Raw genomic sequence first — 16,769 nt, 5'->3', positions numbered from 1 at the left:
CCCCAACGCATTTGTAGCTCTGCTCTTTCCCATTTGTTTATTCTTACATTAATTAATTAAGTGAAAGAAGGTACACACATTTTTTTTTTATTATTATTATTAGTCTAAATCGAGAGGGAGATTCCGTCCACTCTAAATCGGCGATTTGGTGGATCTTCAAGGAAATATGGAAGGCATTTTGAGGGAAGGAAGGTCATTGAAGGAAACACCAACATGGTCAGTTGCAACAGTCACCACTGTTATGGTATTTGTTTGCTTGTTTGCTCAACGCTCCATTTACCGATTTGGAAGGGTGAGTACTGAGTAGTAGTCAATAATAATATTACTATTGGACTTGTGTGAAAGTCCAATAGTCTTTTCTTAGTAAGCTCTATCTACTGGGATTTGTGCAGTGGTTGAAAAAGACTAGAAGAAAAGCTCTTTTTGCTTCTGTAGAGAAGATAAAGGAAGGTGACCAATTCATTCATTCACTCATCAACTAATTAACAACCTAAAAATGCAAAATCTGATTATTATTTTTTTCTCAAGACAGAGTTGATGCTGCTTGGCCTAATTTCTTTGTTGTTGGGACAATGTGCAAGGCAGATTTCTCAAATTTGTGTCAATTCATCCCTTTTCACTAGTAGATTCTACCTTTGTTCTCAAGAAGATTATGACAGTAGTAGTACTAGTGACGCAATCCATTCCTCCATTCTCTCTAATCATACTACTCTTATTCCTCCCAAGGGAATTTATCAACCATCACATCAATGTGGTGAGGTAAATTGTTTTCTTCATTCATCTAAATTAAATCAAATCATGCTTTCTACTAATAATTAACCATAAATCTTTAACAGGGACGTGAACCTTTTGTCTCCTATGAAGGTCTTGAACAGCTTCACCGCTTCCTCTTTGTTCTTGGTATCACCCATGTTCTCTACAGTTGTATTGTTGTCGGCTTGGCCATGACCAAGGTACACTTTCCATATCAAAAAAATTTAAATCATCCACCGTAGTCTATTTTATGCAAGTGCTTGTATCTGAGTTTGGTTTTAGGGAGGTAGACAGTGGCGTAGCTACACTCATGTCAACATGTCCAATTCGACACCCTTCGTCGAAAAATTATACTGTATATACAAGTATAATGATTAACAAAGTGTTCATGTGTTCAAATTAGCAGCTCTTTTTTTTTTCACTTTTTAAGAAGAGCAGGCTCACTTTAGCACCTGAACACCCTTTGTGAAATTTCTGGGTCTGCCACTGGATGTAGATGTTCTAAGGCTTTACTTACTATATCAAATTGTAGCTCTTCCTTGTTTGGGGTTTTGAATGAATTTGATTGTAGATATACAGTTGGAGGAAGTGGGAAAACCAAGTGAGCTCTGGGGAAGAGAACAACTTACAAGGTGCGTGGAATTAAAGATAATAAACTATGTCCTCTCAATACAAATTCATAATCTTTCATATAAGTAATATTTGCACAAATTACAAATTTAAGGAAACTTATCCTAGATTGTTCAACAAGTATGTAATTTAATTGCATGATTTTTCTTAAAATATTAACTATGTGTTCTCATCTTTTATCATAGAGCTGAGCTTCTAAATAAACCTTTTTCTTGTTTTATTTAGTGCCAAAGAATAAGGAGATGAGACGACAGTCCACCTTTGCTCTGCATCATGCTTCCCATCCATGGAGTAGGAGTCGGATTCTTATATGGATGGTAATAGTTATTACCTTAATCTAACGACATCATACACTTGTCTATAAATCGGGATGCATTCAAGTAATTTTCATGTATCATGGATTCTTATTACATAGTTCTTCTGAGATTATGTAATAGGAAAATTTCTCCCCTCCAAGTTGGTGTTAAAAACCAAACACTTGTTTAAAATTTTGGACTGTAGACCTTTGTGAAAGAACTAGTACCAACTACTCCTACAAGGAACCAACTTCCTTTAGACTGAACAAGAAAGTAGTAAAGGAACACTAGTTTTACCGTGGAAAAACTCCTTGCTCAAGGGAGTAAAAAGCAAGGTCTACAGTCAGGGGCGGAGCCACTGTAGCAGAAGGGGGTTCGGACGAACCCACTGACTTTTTCGTAGATTCTATATTCGTATTAAAATATCAAATAAAACGTACAAATAAATTTCTTGCGAACCCTCTAGCATAATAAGGTGGGTGGCCCAGTGGTATCGATGCACCCAGTGCGGTCATTCAATTCGCGTGTCGTGGGTTCAAAACCCGCTATCGGCACTAAGTTTTTGAAATTAATTTCAGATAAAAACATTGGATTTTTTTTAATAAAAAATAGAAAATTGGCAAATGATAATTTATATATTTAAAAAAAAAACAGAAAATCGGTATAGAAAATTGGCAAATGATAATTTATATATAAAAAAAAATAGAAAAACAGTTTATGATAAAAAAAAAAAAAAAAAAAAATAGTGTTTGGGTCATATTCTAAAATAATATCAAACTATTGATTTCTACTCAAATATTCAAAAAAAATTAACCCAAATATATTTTCATTGATTTCTACTCAGATATTCAAAAATTTTAACCCAAATTTATTTTCAAAAGTTAGGGTTCTAACTTTTATTGTTGACCTGATTGCTATCATACGATATCTTCCCTTCGATATATACTACGCACTCTCGCCTGTCCTTTTTCATTTTTTTTCTTATTTGTTTGCTTTTACACCGTAGAATTATCTATTCAAAATCAACTTTTAATCTTTTCTAGGGTTATCCCACTTATTGTTAATTGATTATAGTGAATAATTGTTATTTGCTTTTCGAAATTTTAACTTTTGAAGGTAGTAATAGTTCAAGGTCACAATGAAACTAGTAAAATATATATTTTAGGTGCGAAAATATTAATGGTGAATTTAATAATTTTTTCTCACTCAAAATAGTATTCTAGATTATAATAAAAATGTTCGAAATTTATATTTAAAAAATTATTCATCTTTCATTAACAATATTTTAGAACTTTAAAATAAATTACTCAAATCTTCATATTATTAAAATTAGTTTTTAGAATGGCAAAATTTAAGGTAATGTTTTCAAACATCTCATTAACATAATTTGTGTTTTGTGATTTTTAAGATCGTTATCCTTTTCAAAATTTAGAACCCACAAGCCCAGAATCCTGACTCCGCCTCTGCCTACCGTGAGTAGGATTTTAGCAATCAATCTTCACTAACTTCAAAGAACGGTTTCAGATTACATCTGTATAATCTAAGGGACTAAATCTAGTATCTTTACTCAACAATTAACTCTAACTGCTCTAGTCTCTTCTTGTTACAAACCTCACAACTATCAAACATAAACCAAACAAGAAATTATTACAACTCAATAATATCCATAAAACAACTTCAATTAAGAAAGCAAGAGCACACCCTAAACACTATTCTTCTTTCTTCCTCGTTCCTCTGCTTGACTGCAATGCAATAGGTTTTGCTGGAATACCTTTTCTGCTTGTGCAATAGCTGTCTTCTATGAGCCCAATAATTTGCCTTATATAGTTAGGACACCTTGTGTTGTGCAACAACCCTGATTGACTTAGTGTAATAATATAGATATATAATTCAATTATATTTTTCTCCTTTATTTCTCACAGTTCTTAACTAGAAGCGAAATGTATGATTATGAATAGGTTATCTACGCGTCCTTTTTTGAGTGGACTCAAATGTTCTATATCTTTTGTTCTTTTTAAAAATAATAAATTCAAACTGTAGGGGTTGTTTGGTAGAGTGTATTACGAAAAATAATGCATGCATTAACTTTGTGTATTACTTATACCTTATTTGGTACTCTTTTCCAACCTATGTATAACTATGCAAGCATTAGTTATACACTCTATTATTTATTAAGGTGTGTATTACTAATACCATGGATTTCTAAGTATTAGTAATGCAATGGTTTTAATATATGCATTAGCATGGTTAAAGATCCAATTGCCCCTTAAAACCTTTTTACTCTTTTCCATCATAATAGTGAAGGGTATCTTTGTAAATAAATTTTTTTATGCAATGCATGTTATTTTTAATGCACCAAACCAAATAATGCATAAAAATAATATATCTATAACTAATGCAAGCATTACTAATACAAGCATATTAATGCAAGCATTACAAATACACTCTGTTTAGCATTATTTTTATACACTCTACCAAACGAGCTCTTAGTTTCTTTTGGTAGTTAAGGAGTAATGTAAATATTCTAGAATTAAAAATCTAAATAGAAATTAAACATTTGTGTAGAAATTAGTTGTTCCTTTTAATTTAATCTGAGTTGCCAAGTTCTAAGTGCATGTATTTTTTCGTTGTAACTCAGCCAATAACATGCCTAGCAAATCGTAGCACCTTTGACCAACACTTTTCAGCTTTCCTTACAAATATGACAAGTTCCTATATATTTTTGTCTTGAATTTTATCTCAGAAATGTGTTTCATGGATAAAATCTGTGACATCGATTTGTTTTGTAATCTTGCAGCTTTGCTTTCTTAGGCAGTTCAGGACTTCAATTCACAAGTCAGATTACTTGGCACTGAGATTGGGGTTTATCACTGTAGGTATTCAGTTTCTTTTGGTACTTCCTTTATATTATTCCACTTAGAAATGATGTCTCAACTCCTCTGTTAGTGTGGGAAAGTAAGGGAAGAGGTGGAAATGCTCAGTGTTCTTTTCCTCGGTTAAAATTCGTATGCATCATTCTCGACATGCTTAAGCAGCTGCATTTTCTAATTGAAAGGTGTTCTATTATGGAAAACATTGTGCAAGAGGGAAGGATATTTTAAAGATGTTGTTGATGTTAAGTTATAATATATATCTGAACGTAATCGCTGAAGCACTTATGTTGAATGTTTTAATTCTGTTTGTTTCCAAAGTTCAGTATCCTTGTACAATTTTGTTGCTCGGAGGTGTTTATAGAATAGGGTGTTTTATTTTGTTGGCGATACTTAGTATTCCATTTCAAGTAATGCCAGGGATAACAGGACACATTTGTAGCAGATTTATTACTTAAACCAAATCAAGAAGCAGTAACAGTTCTCAAAATTCACTTATTTATTTTCATTGCCTGACCGTTGCTTCTATAACGTGCAGAATCACAAGCTTCCACTTACTTACAATTTCCACAAGTACATGGTTCGTAGCATGGAAGATGAATTTTATGAAATTGTAGGGATCAGGTATGTTATTGGTTTAGATCATTTTAATTCACAATATAGGTGGGAGAATATTTTGGCTCAGTAATAATTATACTTAGTAATTGTGATATAGCCATCAACCAAAGACTTGAGGTCCTCCTTGAGTGTTTATTGGTGTTTATTATGAATGTTTCTAGGTGCTTTTGCATAAACTTTGGCGAAAATACATGCAAAGTTGGGAATATGTTGGGTTTTTTTTTCCAGCATCAAATAAAGAATAGAGGAAAACCCTTATTTGTACAACTAATGAGCTGTAGTTATATTACAATTTGGAAATTTGTCCAATTTTATTCTTAGTTTCTTCTAGAAATACATGTCTTGATAGTTAAATATTTGTGCTGACTTATTCTGGGACTTTGCAGCTGGCTACTTTGGGGTTATGCCATCATATGCATCTTCGTTAACATTCATGGTAATGAAATTTTTGTAACATGAAAACATCATTGTTGGGTTGTTGAAGTTTCGAAATGATGTTTCTTATATTGCAGGTCTTAATATCTACTTCTGGCTCTCTTTTATTCCTGCCATCGTAAGTCAGCTTACCTTCTTTGGTCCATTACCTGAGTGAAATGATATGTGTATCTGATGCCCAACAATAACTTGTGCCAAAGCTTGTCATGGTGGTTGGAACAAAACTACAGCATGTAGTCTCCTCGTTGGCACTTGAAATTGCAGAACCGAAGGGTCCACTTATTGGGTCACAAGTAAAGCCACGCGATGAATTGTTTTGGTTTGGAAAACCGAAGATACTATTACGATTGATACAGTTTATATCATTTCAGGTCAAATTCCAAAAGCTCTGATGCTCGATTCATTGTTCAATGTTCATTTCAAGCAAAACAAGTGAAAAGATTAAAAAGATTTGCATGGTTAAATGTCCTAACATCGATATTTTTGTGTACACAGAATGCTTTTGAAATGGCAACCTTTATCTGGTCCTTGGTGAGATTCATCGCCTTTCTTCTTAACTATAATTCATGGAGCATCTTCTTGTTTAATGATTACTACTTTTTCTCAAGTCAATATGTAAATAAATTTCTCTTCTGGCTAAAAATGAATGAATGTGGAAGGAAGTTGTTCTCCAAAATGACATTGCTAAGAAATTAAGATTTCTCTAGTAACTCCAAGATTAGTAAACTCTGAAAGTTAAGAAGGGGAGGGGGGGGGGGGGGGTTAGTATAACAGATGATAGATGAATTTGAAGAGACAACAACAAGAATATGACAAACTTCTTCTATGAAAATGGATCTTTGGTATAACTCAATCCTGCAAAATAATTCACGAAGTGAGGACTCCTAAGATCATATAATGAGACAACAACAAAAGCTCAACCAATAGTGGAGGGTTAGGCACCTGGAATATGGACAATATGACATGGGGGCCCAACATTGGGTAAATCAAGAATAGGAATGAGTACCGCTCTGAGTCCGATGCCATATTAAGATAGACATTGAGCCTAATTTCCTCCCAAAAGCTAGCGCATGAGGTGAGGATCACGAAGATCATATGAGGAACAACAATACATCGCTTCAACCAATACCAGACACTTAACAAGTGCAATACAAGTGACCTTAAATTAGTCATTAAGACTTTATATTCTTTTCAGATGGTTAAGGATTCATCCCCATGCTATTACCGTATCTATAATTCATTTTGTTTGATGGTTTAGGAATTAAAACACACAGGTCACTTCTCTCTCTATTTGGTGAACTATTTTGTCTTTTTATCTGAGATAATGTACAAGTTCAGTTTGCACACTCTCTCCAGCACTGTTAGGCCGAAACTGAAAGATATCTTTTTTATTGACTGATATAGACATGAAAAGAATGTGATAACTGATATTTGCACCTTTTGGACTGCTCGCTACTCGTATTGGCTGTTTTCATTCTCAAACCATGTTCTTGGTATTGCCTTAGAATTTCTTTAGATGAAGTTTTGTTCTTTTAGATCAATGATTCATCTCATATCAGTATTAATCCAATTGTGCAGTGGGGATTGAAGCAACGGTCGTGCTTCATGAAGAACCATGCAATGGTTGTTATCAGATTGATTTCAGGGTATGTATTTTACGCCTTGATCACCTACTCCATCCCCCTTGAAGTTAAAGTTGGTAGGCCAAAACCATGAAATCAATCCATATTGAGTTGTCCCGGGGAACTTCTCTTAAAAGAAAACACCCCCTTATGCTCTTAAGTACTTCTCTATCCTTCATTATGAAAGTACTGTCATGGAATCACGTCCGCATTTATTATAGTCCAAGTTGTGAAGAACTTTACTTTTATGTCCACTTCCTGTCCATTCTTTCCTTTTTACTTTGTTTAGTATATTCCTATCATATACTGCTCCTGTAGTACCCTATTTTAGGTCATCCCTATCTCAGTTCCATTGTTACATCTTCATTGATCATGTTATTCTCCTATAAGACTGAGCCTAGTTATCTGAGCTGTTTTCACATAGACACCAGAGAACCGTCTAGTCTCACTGTTCCATCGTCTTCTTATGGGGGTTAAAGATCAGTGCCTTGTACTTATCTTAAACAATTGCGGAAGTTCCTTTTAGTATCACTGTGTTCTACTTTAGTATAAACATTGTAGTGGGTCAAGTGACTCCCTTTGTTGCCGAGGTGTCTCCTTCATTGTCTATCAGTCTTTTTGTGAAGGTTGCCTTGCATTATCTATTTGTTTTCAGTCCACTTTCAACTACATACTTATACCTCTAATCTTCTATAATTAAAGCTTATCCATTGATTTTACATTCTAGAATGTAAGTGCACCCCTCAATCATCTTTGATCAGATCTTATTAAATGAAACTAGTTCACACATAATGCATTAATGATTAGTTGTCGTTGACATTGAGAGAATGCTTCAAGCTGTTAACTCTATGTCTTTTATACAAGTTTTGTCTGATTTGTCCATTTTCACCTTGTATGTTAACTTAAAAACTTCAAGTTTCAGACCTGTTAGTTGCTTGGTTAATCCATCCTTACCAAGTCCAATACTTTCAAAATAAGGTGTCAATGGCCAACGAAATGAAAAGAGATAATTGCTGAGTGTTACATCAGAATTTGGGTCCTTACAATGATGGCTGTTATGACTTTTGAGTAGTTATTGAACTAAAGTAGGAGCTGTTAAGACTGTCTTTCTTGAATAAAGCATGGAATGAAAATCAAGTAAAAGACTAACTATCAACACATATATCTTGGTTTTCTTCTTGTTAACTAGAAACCGTATTAATTGAGAATGGTTCTTGTGCAATTCACATACTACATTATTTAAGATGCATAGAGGAGCTCTTATAGATATTTTATATAATTAGTCTTATTATTTGTTCATAAATGGACCTATTTGGCACTAACTCTTTGAACAGGGTTCTTGTGCAGTTCTGGTGTAGCCACAGTACTGTTCCTTTAAATGTGATTATCTCACAGGTGATCCTTCTTACTCGTTTATATCTCTAGAATAATACATAGTAAGTATTGATGCCAATTGAACTAGTCACATAGAGACAGAAATCAGCTTTCCAATTAATTTTTTGGTTTACAGATGGGTTCACGGTGTGGAAAGGCTCTCGTAGCTGAAAGTGTTCGAGACTCACTCCACAGTTGGTGCAAGAGAGTAAAGGACAGGTCGAAACACGATGCTCTACGATCTATAACTACAAGATCAACATGTTCCCTTGGATCAACAATTGATGAGGGGGATGAGATAGCAACAGTGGCATCAGTAACTTTATCTCCATGTTCCTCTAGAGGCTCATTTCACCACCTAGATGAGAAGGTTGTGTTGAATGATCAACAAGAAGATTGCATTGTTGAAACTTCAAACCAACCAGGTCATGAATTATCTTTCAGAAACAGGGAATATTCATGTGAAGCTCTGGTCACTGATACAGAGGAGATTGTGGATGATGAGACGCATTCATCTGAACCTCTGGAGAATATGGATAATGATGATGCAGACAAGATAGAAACTCTCTTCGAGTTGTTCCAGAAGACATGATTTTTATTTTTTCTCATGCTACACATTATTTATTCTGTACATTGTACACACTCCTCCCATACGCTACACTAGCTGTGACATGCTGCAGAGGGATAAGCCCTTTTTACACAAGTATCTTATTGTTGCCTTTGCTATTTCTGGCAATGGAGATCACTTCTCTATGATTAAGCTAGATTAGGCTTCTATTGTGTAACTCAGAAAATGAACATACATTGATTTGTATAGTAACAGTCCGATGAATTTTACATGGGAATCTTTCAGTTGATAACATAAGATGTTTTTGTTTTCCACCTAGCTTGGGCAAAATAACAGACCAAATATTAATGAAAAAACCTTACTCGTTATTAATATCTTTTGTGTGCAACAATTGTTGCCTCTCATGAGACAAATGCTTGAACTTAAGACTAGTCAACTTTGTAAATTTTTCAGTTGCCCCAAGGCTAGGGAATAAAGTAATTTAGCAATATAGATGAAAATTTGCATCATTATGTACGTAAGAAGGAGATAAAGAGTTGTAACAAATGATTGACTTAAAAGAGCTAGATAGCAACTTTTGTGATAACAAAAGAGGGAAAAAAAGAAGTTACATATGAAAAGTAAATGCTCATGAAACAAAATGAAGTGTTGTTTTTATTTAAATGGAAATGGTTGAAGTTTAAGCAGTAAGCTCCTCCTCCTTGTGAGTCTCAATGGTAACATCACACTTTGGGTAAGCAACACAAGTGAGCACAAATCCTGCAGCTTCTTGGTCATCATCAAGGAAGTTTCCATCAGATTGATCAACAGTTCCAGCAGTAACTTTTCCAGCACAAGATGAGCAAGAACCAGCCCTGCATGAGTAAGGAAGATCATGTCCTTCTTCCTCAGCTTGGTCAAGAATGTAGACATCATCTGGGCATTCAAATTCAATAGGTCCATCTGGTGTAATAAGCTTCACTTTGTAACTGGCCATGCAAGTAATCCTCCCATTTCTACCAGATTTAAGACCAAAAAGAGCTTCACCAACATTTGATATGGCTTTGAGGCTAGTCACAACTGGCTTTCTTGGCAGGAAAGAAGTGCTAATCATGGTACCAGAAATACTAGCCATTTTTACAATTCTTTTCTTTTCTTTTCTCTGCTCTCAATTGAGAAATGGGGATTTGAACAAAGGGAGGGGCTTGTGGATATAGTGTGTTTTGGAGAAGGGTAAGGGTGGTTTATCTTCCACGTGTCAACATGCTGTGGTTAGCATTATCAGTTTATCAACATAGAGGGATTCGCCAGTAATTATGTGAATGTCATGCTCACTCAGAATCAAGCTTCAATTTTAGCCCTTCATTCTCAAAAGGCTTGTGCCTTTAATTTTGTCCTGTCAACCACAATTTAAAAAGGATTAAAAAAAAGGGATATTCTTCTCGCATAAATGGGAAATTAAGGCTGTGTCGACACGAATCAAATATATGTTATTTTTTGTTTTAATTTATGTGATATCTATGACATTTGGAGAGTCTAACTAAAATTTTGTATGTGTTTTTGTTAAAAAAATATATTTTAAGTTGTTAATTTATTATGATTTGTAGTACATTTTACGTCATTTTCAGATAATATATGTTATTCCGTCTGTTTGAATTTATGTGGTATAGATGAAATTAGGAGAGTCAATCAAATTTCTTGTATGATCTTAAATATTTTTAGTTGTTGATTTATTGTGATTTATAATACTTTTTATGTATTGTCAAATCATATATGTTACTCCTTTCTATTCCAATATAAGTGACACACATGGATTTAGAAAGTCAAGCAAATTTCTTGTATGATTTTTAAATATTTTCAGTTGTTAATTATTGTGATTTATAGTATTTTGTCGAATTTCAAGAGTCAACTAAGGCTTCATTTGTTTCCGTTAAAATTAAGACATTTGAATCTGAATAAACATCTGAATATTAAGATGTGCATTAAGATCTAGATGTCTAGATCTGAATACACATATGAAATATTAAGATGTGGTCTCCTGATCTGAACACTGAATGATTAAAGACTGTTTCTTTTTAGTATCTAATTATGCATATGAAATTAATCATTATATAAATAAAAAAAATTCATTTCATAAAAACTAAAAAAACTTTTTTGATAAAAAATAATAATAATATTTTAAATATTTATATTTCATTAATATATTAAATTATATGATATACAAATAAAAATTCTATATCAGTAAAAAATATCACAATATGATTATTATTTTTTTAAAATTCAACATAAACATTTCTTTTATAAAAAAAAAATCCAACTAATCAAATAAATATAAAGAAGGCTTCACATTATCAACGTCTAGCATATATTCTAGCTAGCTAATTAGAAAAATTATAGAATTCCTATTTTTTATCCATTACTTAATCTAATTCTCTAACTTGTGAACCTCTAGTGTCATTGGTAGCTATCAATTTCACAAAATATACTAATAATTGTATTGTATAACGATTCTTGCTATCCAAGGCTATCTAATTTTTCCGTCCATCCTTCAAATCAGGTGCACTATTTTTGTTAATCAATAACTCTAAAGCAATACTCATCTTCTCATCAATTTCCAATTGAGATAAGGAGATTTTTTTTATCCTAAAACTTTTCTTTCAGTGAAATTGAAGATTGAGATGCAGAATTAGTAAGACCTCAAATTTTTTTGTCACTCAACTTCATTAAGTGTACCTATATGTATAGTAGTAGATACATAAGAGATATTAGGACAGTGATAGGTATAACTTGGACTCCAACTATGAACTCTTGTTGCAATAGAACCTTCAAAACGTTTTTGTACACAAATCTTGAAAAGGTAGAGGTAAAGTGTACTTAATAAACATCAATACACCCAAAAAAATTTATTATGAAATCTTGCCAGTTCAAAGAGAAAAAAAATTAATGTTTGATTGAGAAAAGAGAGGAAGAACATTTGTACCGAGAGAGAACAAAGTCACACAAAGAGAAAGAAAAGTGACAAGTGATTATTTTTAAGTGTATTAAATAAGTTTGAATGGTATCAAGACTCTCCTACAAATTTGATTCGTTTAGATCTTTTCAGATCCATTAAGAGACTTTTTAAAATAAGAAACAAATGGACTTAATCTGTATGATTAAGATTCATGCCTCCATTAAGTGCTACTAAATGAGGCATAAGTCTTTTATATATTTTTTAAAATTATTTTAAGTTATTACTTATTGTGATTTATAATATTTCTAACATAGTTTTAAATATATAATAGAATATTTTAAGTTGTTAATTATTGAGATTTATAGTAAATTTAACGTAATTTTCAAACATATAACAAACAACATACTTTTAAGAGTTGTGCGCTCATAGTCTCTTATTAGATAGTAAAAATATTTTTAAATTGTTAATTATTGTGATTTATAGCATCTTTAATGTGATTTTTAAACATATAATAAAATAGCAATTAACATTTCGAAACATTAATTTTCCATATAATGAACAAAGTGAAAGAAGGAGTCGTGAGGTACAAATAAAGAGAAGGAACCAACAAAGGTTGTGGTGAAGTGGTAAGTACTCCTACATCCTTAGCTAGAGGTCTCGGGTTCGAGTCCTCACTAGACACAGAGTCTTCTTTGTTAAGGAGTGATTTACTTCCCCAATGGACTTTTCGACACGAATTCGAATTTAGTCGGACTCCAATGTAGGTACCGAACACTGAATTAGAAACCAAAAAATAAAAATAAAGAGAAGGAAATAGAATTTCTATTCCAAATAAGAGGTGGGTCTATATTTATTAAAAGAGAGTTGAAATAAATGCCAAGAAGATTTAAAATGTGTGAAATGGGAAAAAGCATGTAGCCACATGGAAAATTAAGCAAACTTTTCAACTGAGGAAAAGTAAAAAAAACAAATATAGAGTGGCTTTTATGTCTAATAATAAGAAAGTACAATTGTATAGCAACTAAGTATAATATTGTTTAAGCATAACAACAAGAACATACCAAAATTATCCTAACTAAAAAAGCAGGCATGTTGTCCAACAGTTGTTTCCCTAGAGCAGCAAAATGAATGGATTACTTAGGCTACCTTGTTGAGTTTTAGACTGAAAGGTTTGACTTAGTTTGTATATCTGATCATTAAAATAAATTTGTAATCAGAATATTGGATAATTAAAGAGTTTCCCCCCTATTTTAATTTTTGAATGTGTATACCGGATATATTCTGTCCACTCTAACAGACTGTCCCATTGAGGTCGACACATCAAATGGAACATCAAGTATAACAAGCTTCCTGCTCAAGCATTATCACGCTCCAAACCTACACCCTGAACGTGGTTGATACTCGGAGACCATTGTTGGCCCCAAGAGAACCTTTGACCTGGCTAACTATGATATACATTACTCTATGAGATACACGACAACTTTAATTGATGAGCATTTAAATCATTTAAAGAAAACTCTTAAAACATTATCTGAAAATGCTTAACATAAATAATAAGTTCAAATAAAACATCTGAGAAAATACTGAACAACTGTCTAACTCTGTCTATCCATGAAGCCTCTAAAATACCAAGATAAAGGGTGGAACAAGACCCACAACGCCTCAAAAAAATAAATACTAAAACAAAACAAATAAACTAGTGGAGTGATCTCAACGGAGGACCACCAAAAGTTATCAGAAAGTGGAGTGATCTCAACGGAGTGTCTGTTGATGACCCTGGATACTTTTATCTTCATCTTGAGATGATGCAGGTAGAATGACATTAGTACATTGAATGTACGGTATGTAATATGGCTGAATAAAACAATAACCAAACGGATGATTGAATATAACTCAAGCGAAACAAGATATGAACAACTAGTGAAAAGTATTTGTACTTTACAATAAGATATGCAATAAAAGTAATATCAAAATAATAAACTTTACTTTGTTGGGGAGTTTCTCTAACCGACAATCATTACTATGACCCTAGTGATGGTAAAACATTCCACCCACGTTACCAGGGCCATCCTATACTTTATCGGGGTATAAGACGCCTGACTATAACTATGGATCCATCCAATATGCCTTCTTCAGGCAGTGAGGATTCACCCGAAAGTCGGTACGATGCTATCCTAAGCTGGCTAGGTAGTTTATGGGGCTTTAAGTTAAAATGAACTCTTACCCAATTCGGCACTCGATACTGTCACAACCCAAAATATAACCCAGTCGTAACATGACATATAGAACCCCAAAAGGCCCTACACAATCCCTCTGAATAATAGAAATAAATATTTCAAAAGATAGTCTTATATCATAAAAGAGTCTGACAAAGCAAAAGTCTAACATAAGTCTCAACAAGCCATCTACTAATCAAAAGAAGTGGTTGGGACGTAATGCATACACCACGTACAAATGTCTAAAAATTGAAATGAAAGAACACTATAAAAGTGTCTTGTCCTCGGATCATGAGGACTACCAATCTTCAAGTGGCAAAGGGATCAACTAGTCACGAGTGTGGGAGGTAGGAGGGTCGGATCCTATCTTAGTGAAACAATACAGGCACATATATGTATGATTAAATGGAATGTACTAAGTATGATAACAATGCATAAGAGTTATGAAATCACACTAAAAAGGACTTTACATGACATGCAATGATCAAGCTAAATCATAAGATAAAAGGGTTTGAAAAAATAAGTCATAATCACGGTCAATGCAAACTTAACATCTTTAAAACACTTGTGAGATACTTTAAAAGTAACCTTAGTTCATAGTTGTGGAAAGTTTATCATTTAACCGACATAGATCCTGTGATCTATAACATGGAATTCGTTGTCTATCCCATACCAAAAAGAGATGTCCTTACTTGCCAAGGTAAGAACCATATCTGAGCTAAAGTGGATCCACTAGCTATTGTCTATCTGAGACAAATCCTATGGTGATACATAGTTATGGGACGAAGAGATTGCTACTAGAGACCTGACCTCTACTAATGAGAGAGCCTCCATATCAATGTCCTCTCGATGCTAAGAAAAATCCCACAGAATAGTCGTTAATTATATTCATTTCATCATCCATGGAAAGGCACAATTGAGCAACCAATCCAAGATACAGTCATTTAGAATACTCCTTAACTTGATTCAACTTAGGTGAAAAACCTTTCAACCTTATGAATCCTTATGTGAGAAAATCTTTTACAATCATATTCTTAGTAGTATGTGAGTAAACCTTTCACAACAATATTGATAGTTTACTCTCAAAGCTTCCTCAAATCATTTGCATCAACTTCATAAAACATGCATATCTTCATAACCATTTTTCATTGTTCATTGGCTTCATCATATGTTCATAGTCTAAAATCATGGATCATGTAGGGTTCATATGAATTCAAATTGAAATTACATAATTACTTCATTTTATGCTTTAAAAGGTAGAAAACAATCAATTGAATCATAATTGAAATGAACCCATGAAGATTGAATAAAATTCTAACTTTGAATTGAGAATCTAGTCTGTAACATTGAGAGATCTTTGAGGAACCCTCTGGAGGAAAGGACTCCATAGGTGAATACTAACATACCTTAGTAATCAATGCCCAATAGTTATGGTGAATCGAGATTCTTGAGATGAAATAATAGATTTTTCCTCCTTAGCTTTTGAGAGGATTTTGGGGATGAACTTGGAGGGAAATTTAGAACTTAGGTGGATGATTTAGAATTGGTAGATTTAGGACTTAATTCATGTATATAGGACTTAGAATAGAGGTCAAAATGACATAGCTTGGGTTTCAAACACATAGAAGAAATACTAAAATAGCCCTAACTTAAAAATGGGGGGGGGGGGACCTATGTTGACCCTAAATAGACCGTTTAGGGTATGATGGTCCGTTTAGGGAACCCTCCAGGTGGCCACATCTTAAGAGTGACTTCAAAAGTTGGTCAACCTTCCCTAAACGGGTTGTACAAGGCTCCACTGGTCGTTTAAGGAACCGTCCAAGTGGCCCTTTTTCCTAGCAGCCCTAAACGGCCAGACCACTAAGCCTAAACAACCAATGAACCCCTAAATGGACTGCTTAGGCTTTATTTAAGTTCATGGATATTTTAGGCCCATGGACTTGTTCGTTAACCATCATAACCTTTTTCGAAGTCCAAGGTGTTACAAATACTACTCCAAAAATAATTAGTATCAATAATGCTCAATAGCCTATTTTAGGAAAGGGACCTTTACTTTACTTTACTTCATTTTAATTAACTTTACTATACCAAAATGTTTTTCACAAAATCAATTATGCTCCTTTCCTCACAATTGTTAGAATATTGGAAAGCTAGGACGAAATAGCCTACCTTGAATACATAATCAATTACCAGACGGACTGGCTGTCCCACTTGTACGTAATAGAATCAAAATCAAGGCAAATTCCCCTGATGTGAGTGAACATAGGGATTCCCCGACGAACGAATGCAATACATGGAAGGCTTACAGATGTAGTACTGGACGACTTTACCTACGACACTTCCTACTCCTACTTTTCATACAAAGAGAATGGGCAACCTGGAAAACTTGGAATGATTACAGAACGCTTACCGCCTTCGATTCGGTCTATTCTAAGTGGTCCATTGGGTAAGTAGT

At 33.6% G+C, this 16,769-nt stretch overlaps 3 protein-coding genes across 5 annotated transcripts in view; 1 reads left to right on the top strand and 2 right to left on the bottom strand.

Moving 5' to 3' along the window:
* Positions 1-16,769, bottom strand: part of LOC125828795 (chloride channel protein CLC-c-like) — a 1,181,495-nt gene that overhangs the window by 481,685 nt on the left and 683,041 nt on the right. The gene's annotated exons all lie outside the window — the stretch shown is intronic.
* Positions 150-9,190, top strand: LOC125828799 (MLO-like protein 4). The gene is made up of 15 exons (XM_049508122.1): positions 150-292; positions 393-450; positions 533-759; positions 837-953; positions 1,325-1,385; positions 1,609-1,700; positions 4,477-4,551; positions 5,088-5,173; positions 5,554-5,603; positions 5,680-5,720; positions 5,803-5,973; positions 6,098-6,133; positions 7,181-7,248; positions 8,559-8,619; positions 8,735-9,190. Exons 1-15 carry the CDS (start codon positions 167-169, stop codon positions 9,188-9,190), a joined length of 1,725 nt encoding a protein of 574 aa, XP_049364079.1. The 5' UTR covers positions 150-166.
* Positions 9,703-10,396, bottom strand: LOC125828825 (ferredoxin-1, chloroplastic). The gene has a single exon (XM_049508150.1). It carries the CDS (start codon positions 10,278-10,280, stop codon positions 9,846-9,848), a length of 435 nt encoding a protein of 144 aa, XP_049364107.1. The 5' UTR covers positions 10,281-10,396; the 3' UTR covers positions 9,703-9,845.

The sequence above is a fragment of the Solanum verrucosum genome, unplaced genomic scaffold (genome assembly GCF_900185275.1).
Source record: "Solanum verrucosum unplaced genomic scaffold, falcon-dt-bn FXZP01000198.1, whole genome shotgun sequence".
Classification (NCBI taxonomy): domain Eukaryota; kingdom Viridiplantae; phylum Streptophyta; class Magnoliopsida; order Solanales; family Solanaceae; genus Solanum; species Solanum verrucosum.
Note: the sequence above shows the minus strand (reverse complement) of the source record. Positions and strands in the feature narration are given on the sequence as shown.

Bases quoted from the DNA above. Each gene is read 5' to 3' on its own strand.
- LOC125828799 (XM_049508122.1), top strand. From the start codon at position 167: ATGGAAGGCATTTTGAGGGAAGGAAGGTCATTGAAGGAAACACCAACA. The intron at 5,174-5,553 runs GTATGTTATTGG...GGGACTTTGCAG, and splicing joins TATGAAATTGTAGGGATCAG to CTGGCTACTTTGGGGTTATG. The intron at 5,721-5,802 runs GTAAGTCAGCTT...CTTGTGCCAAAG, and splicing joins TCTCTTTTATTCCTGCCATC to CTTGTCATGGTGGTTGGAAC.
- LOC125828825 (XM_049508150.1), bottom strand. From the start codon at position 10,280: ATGGCTAGTATTTCTGGTACCATGATTAGCACTTCTTTCCTGCCAAGA.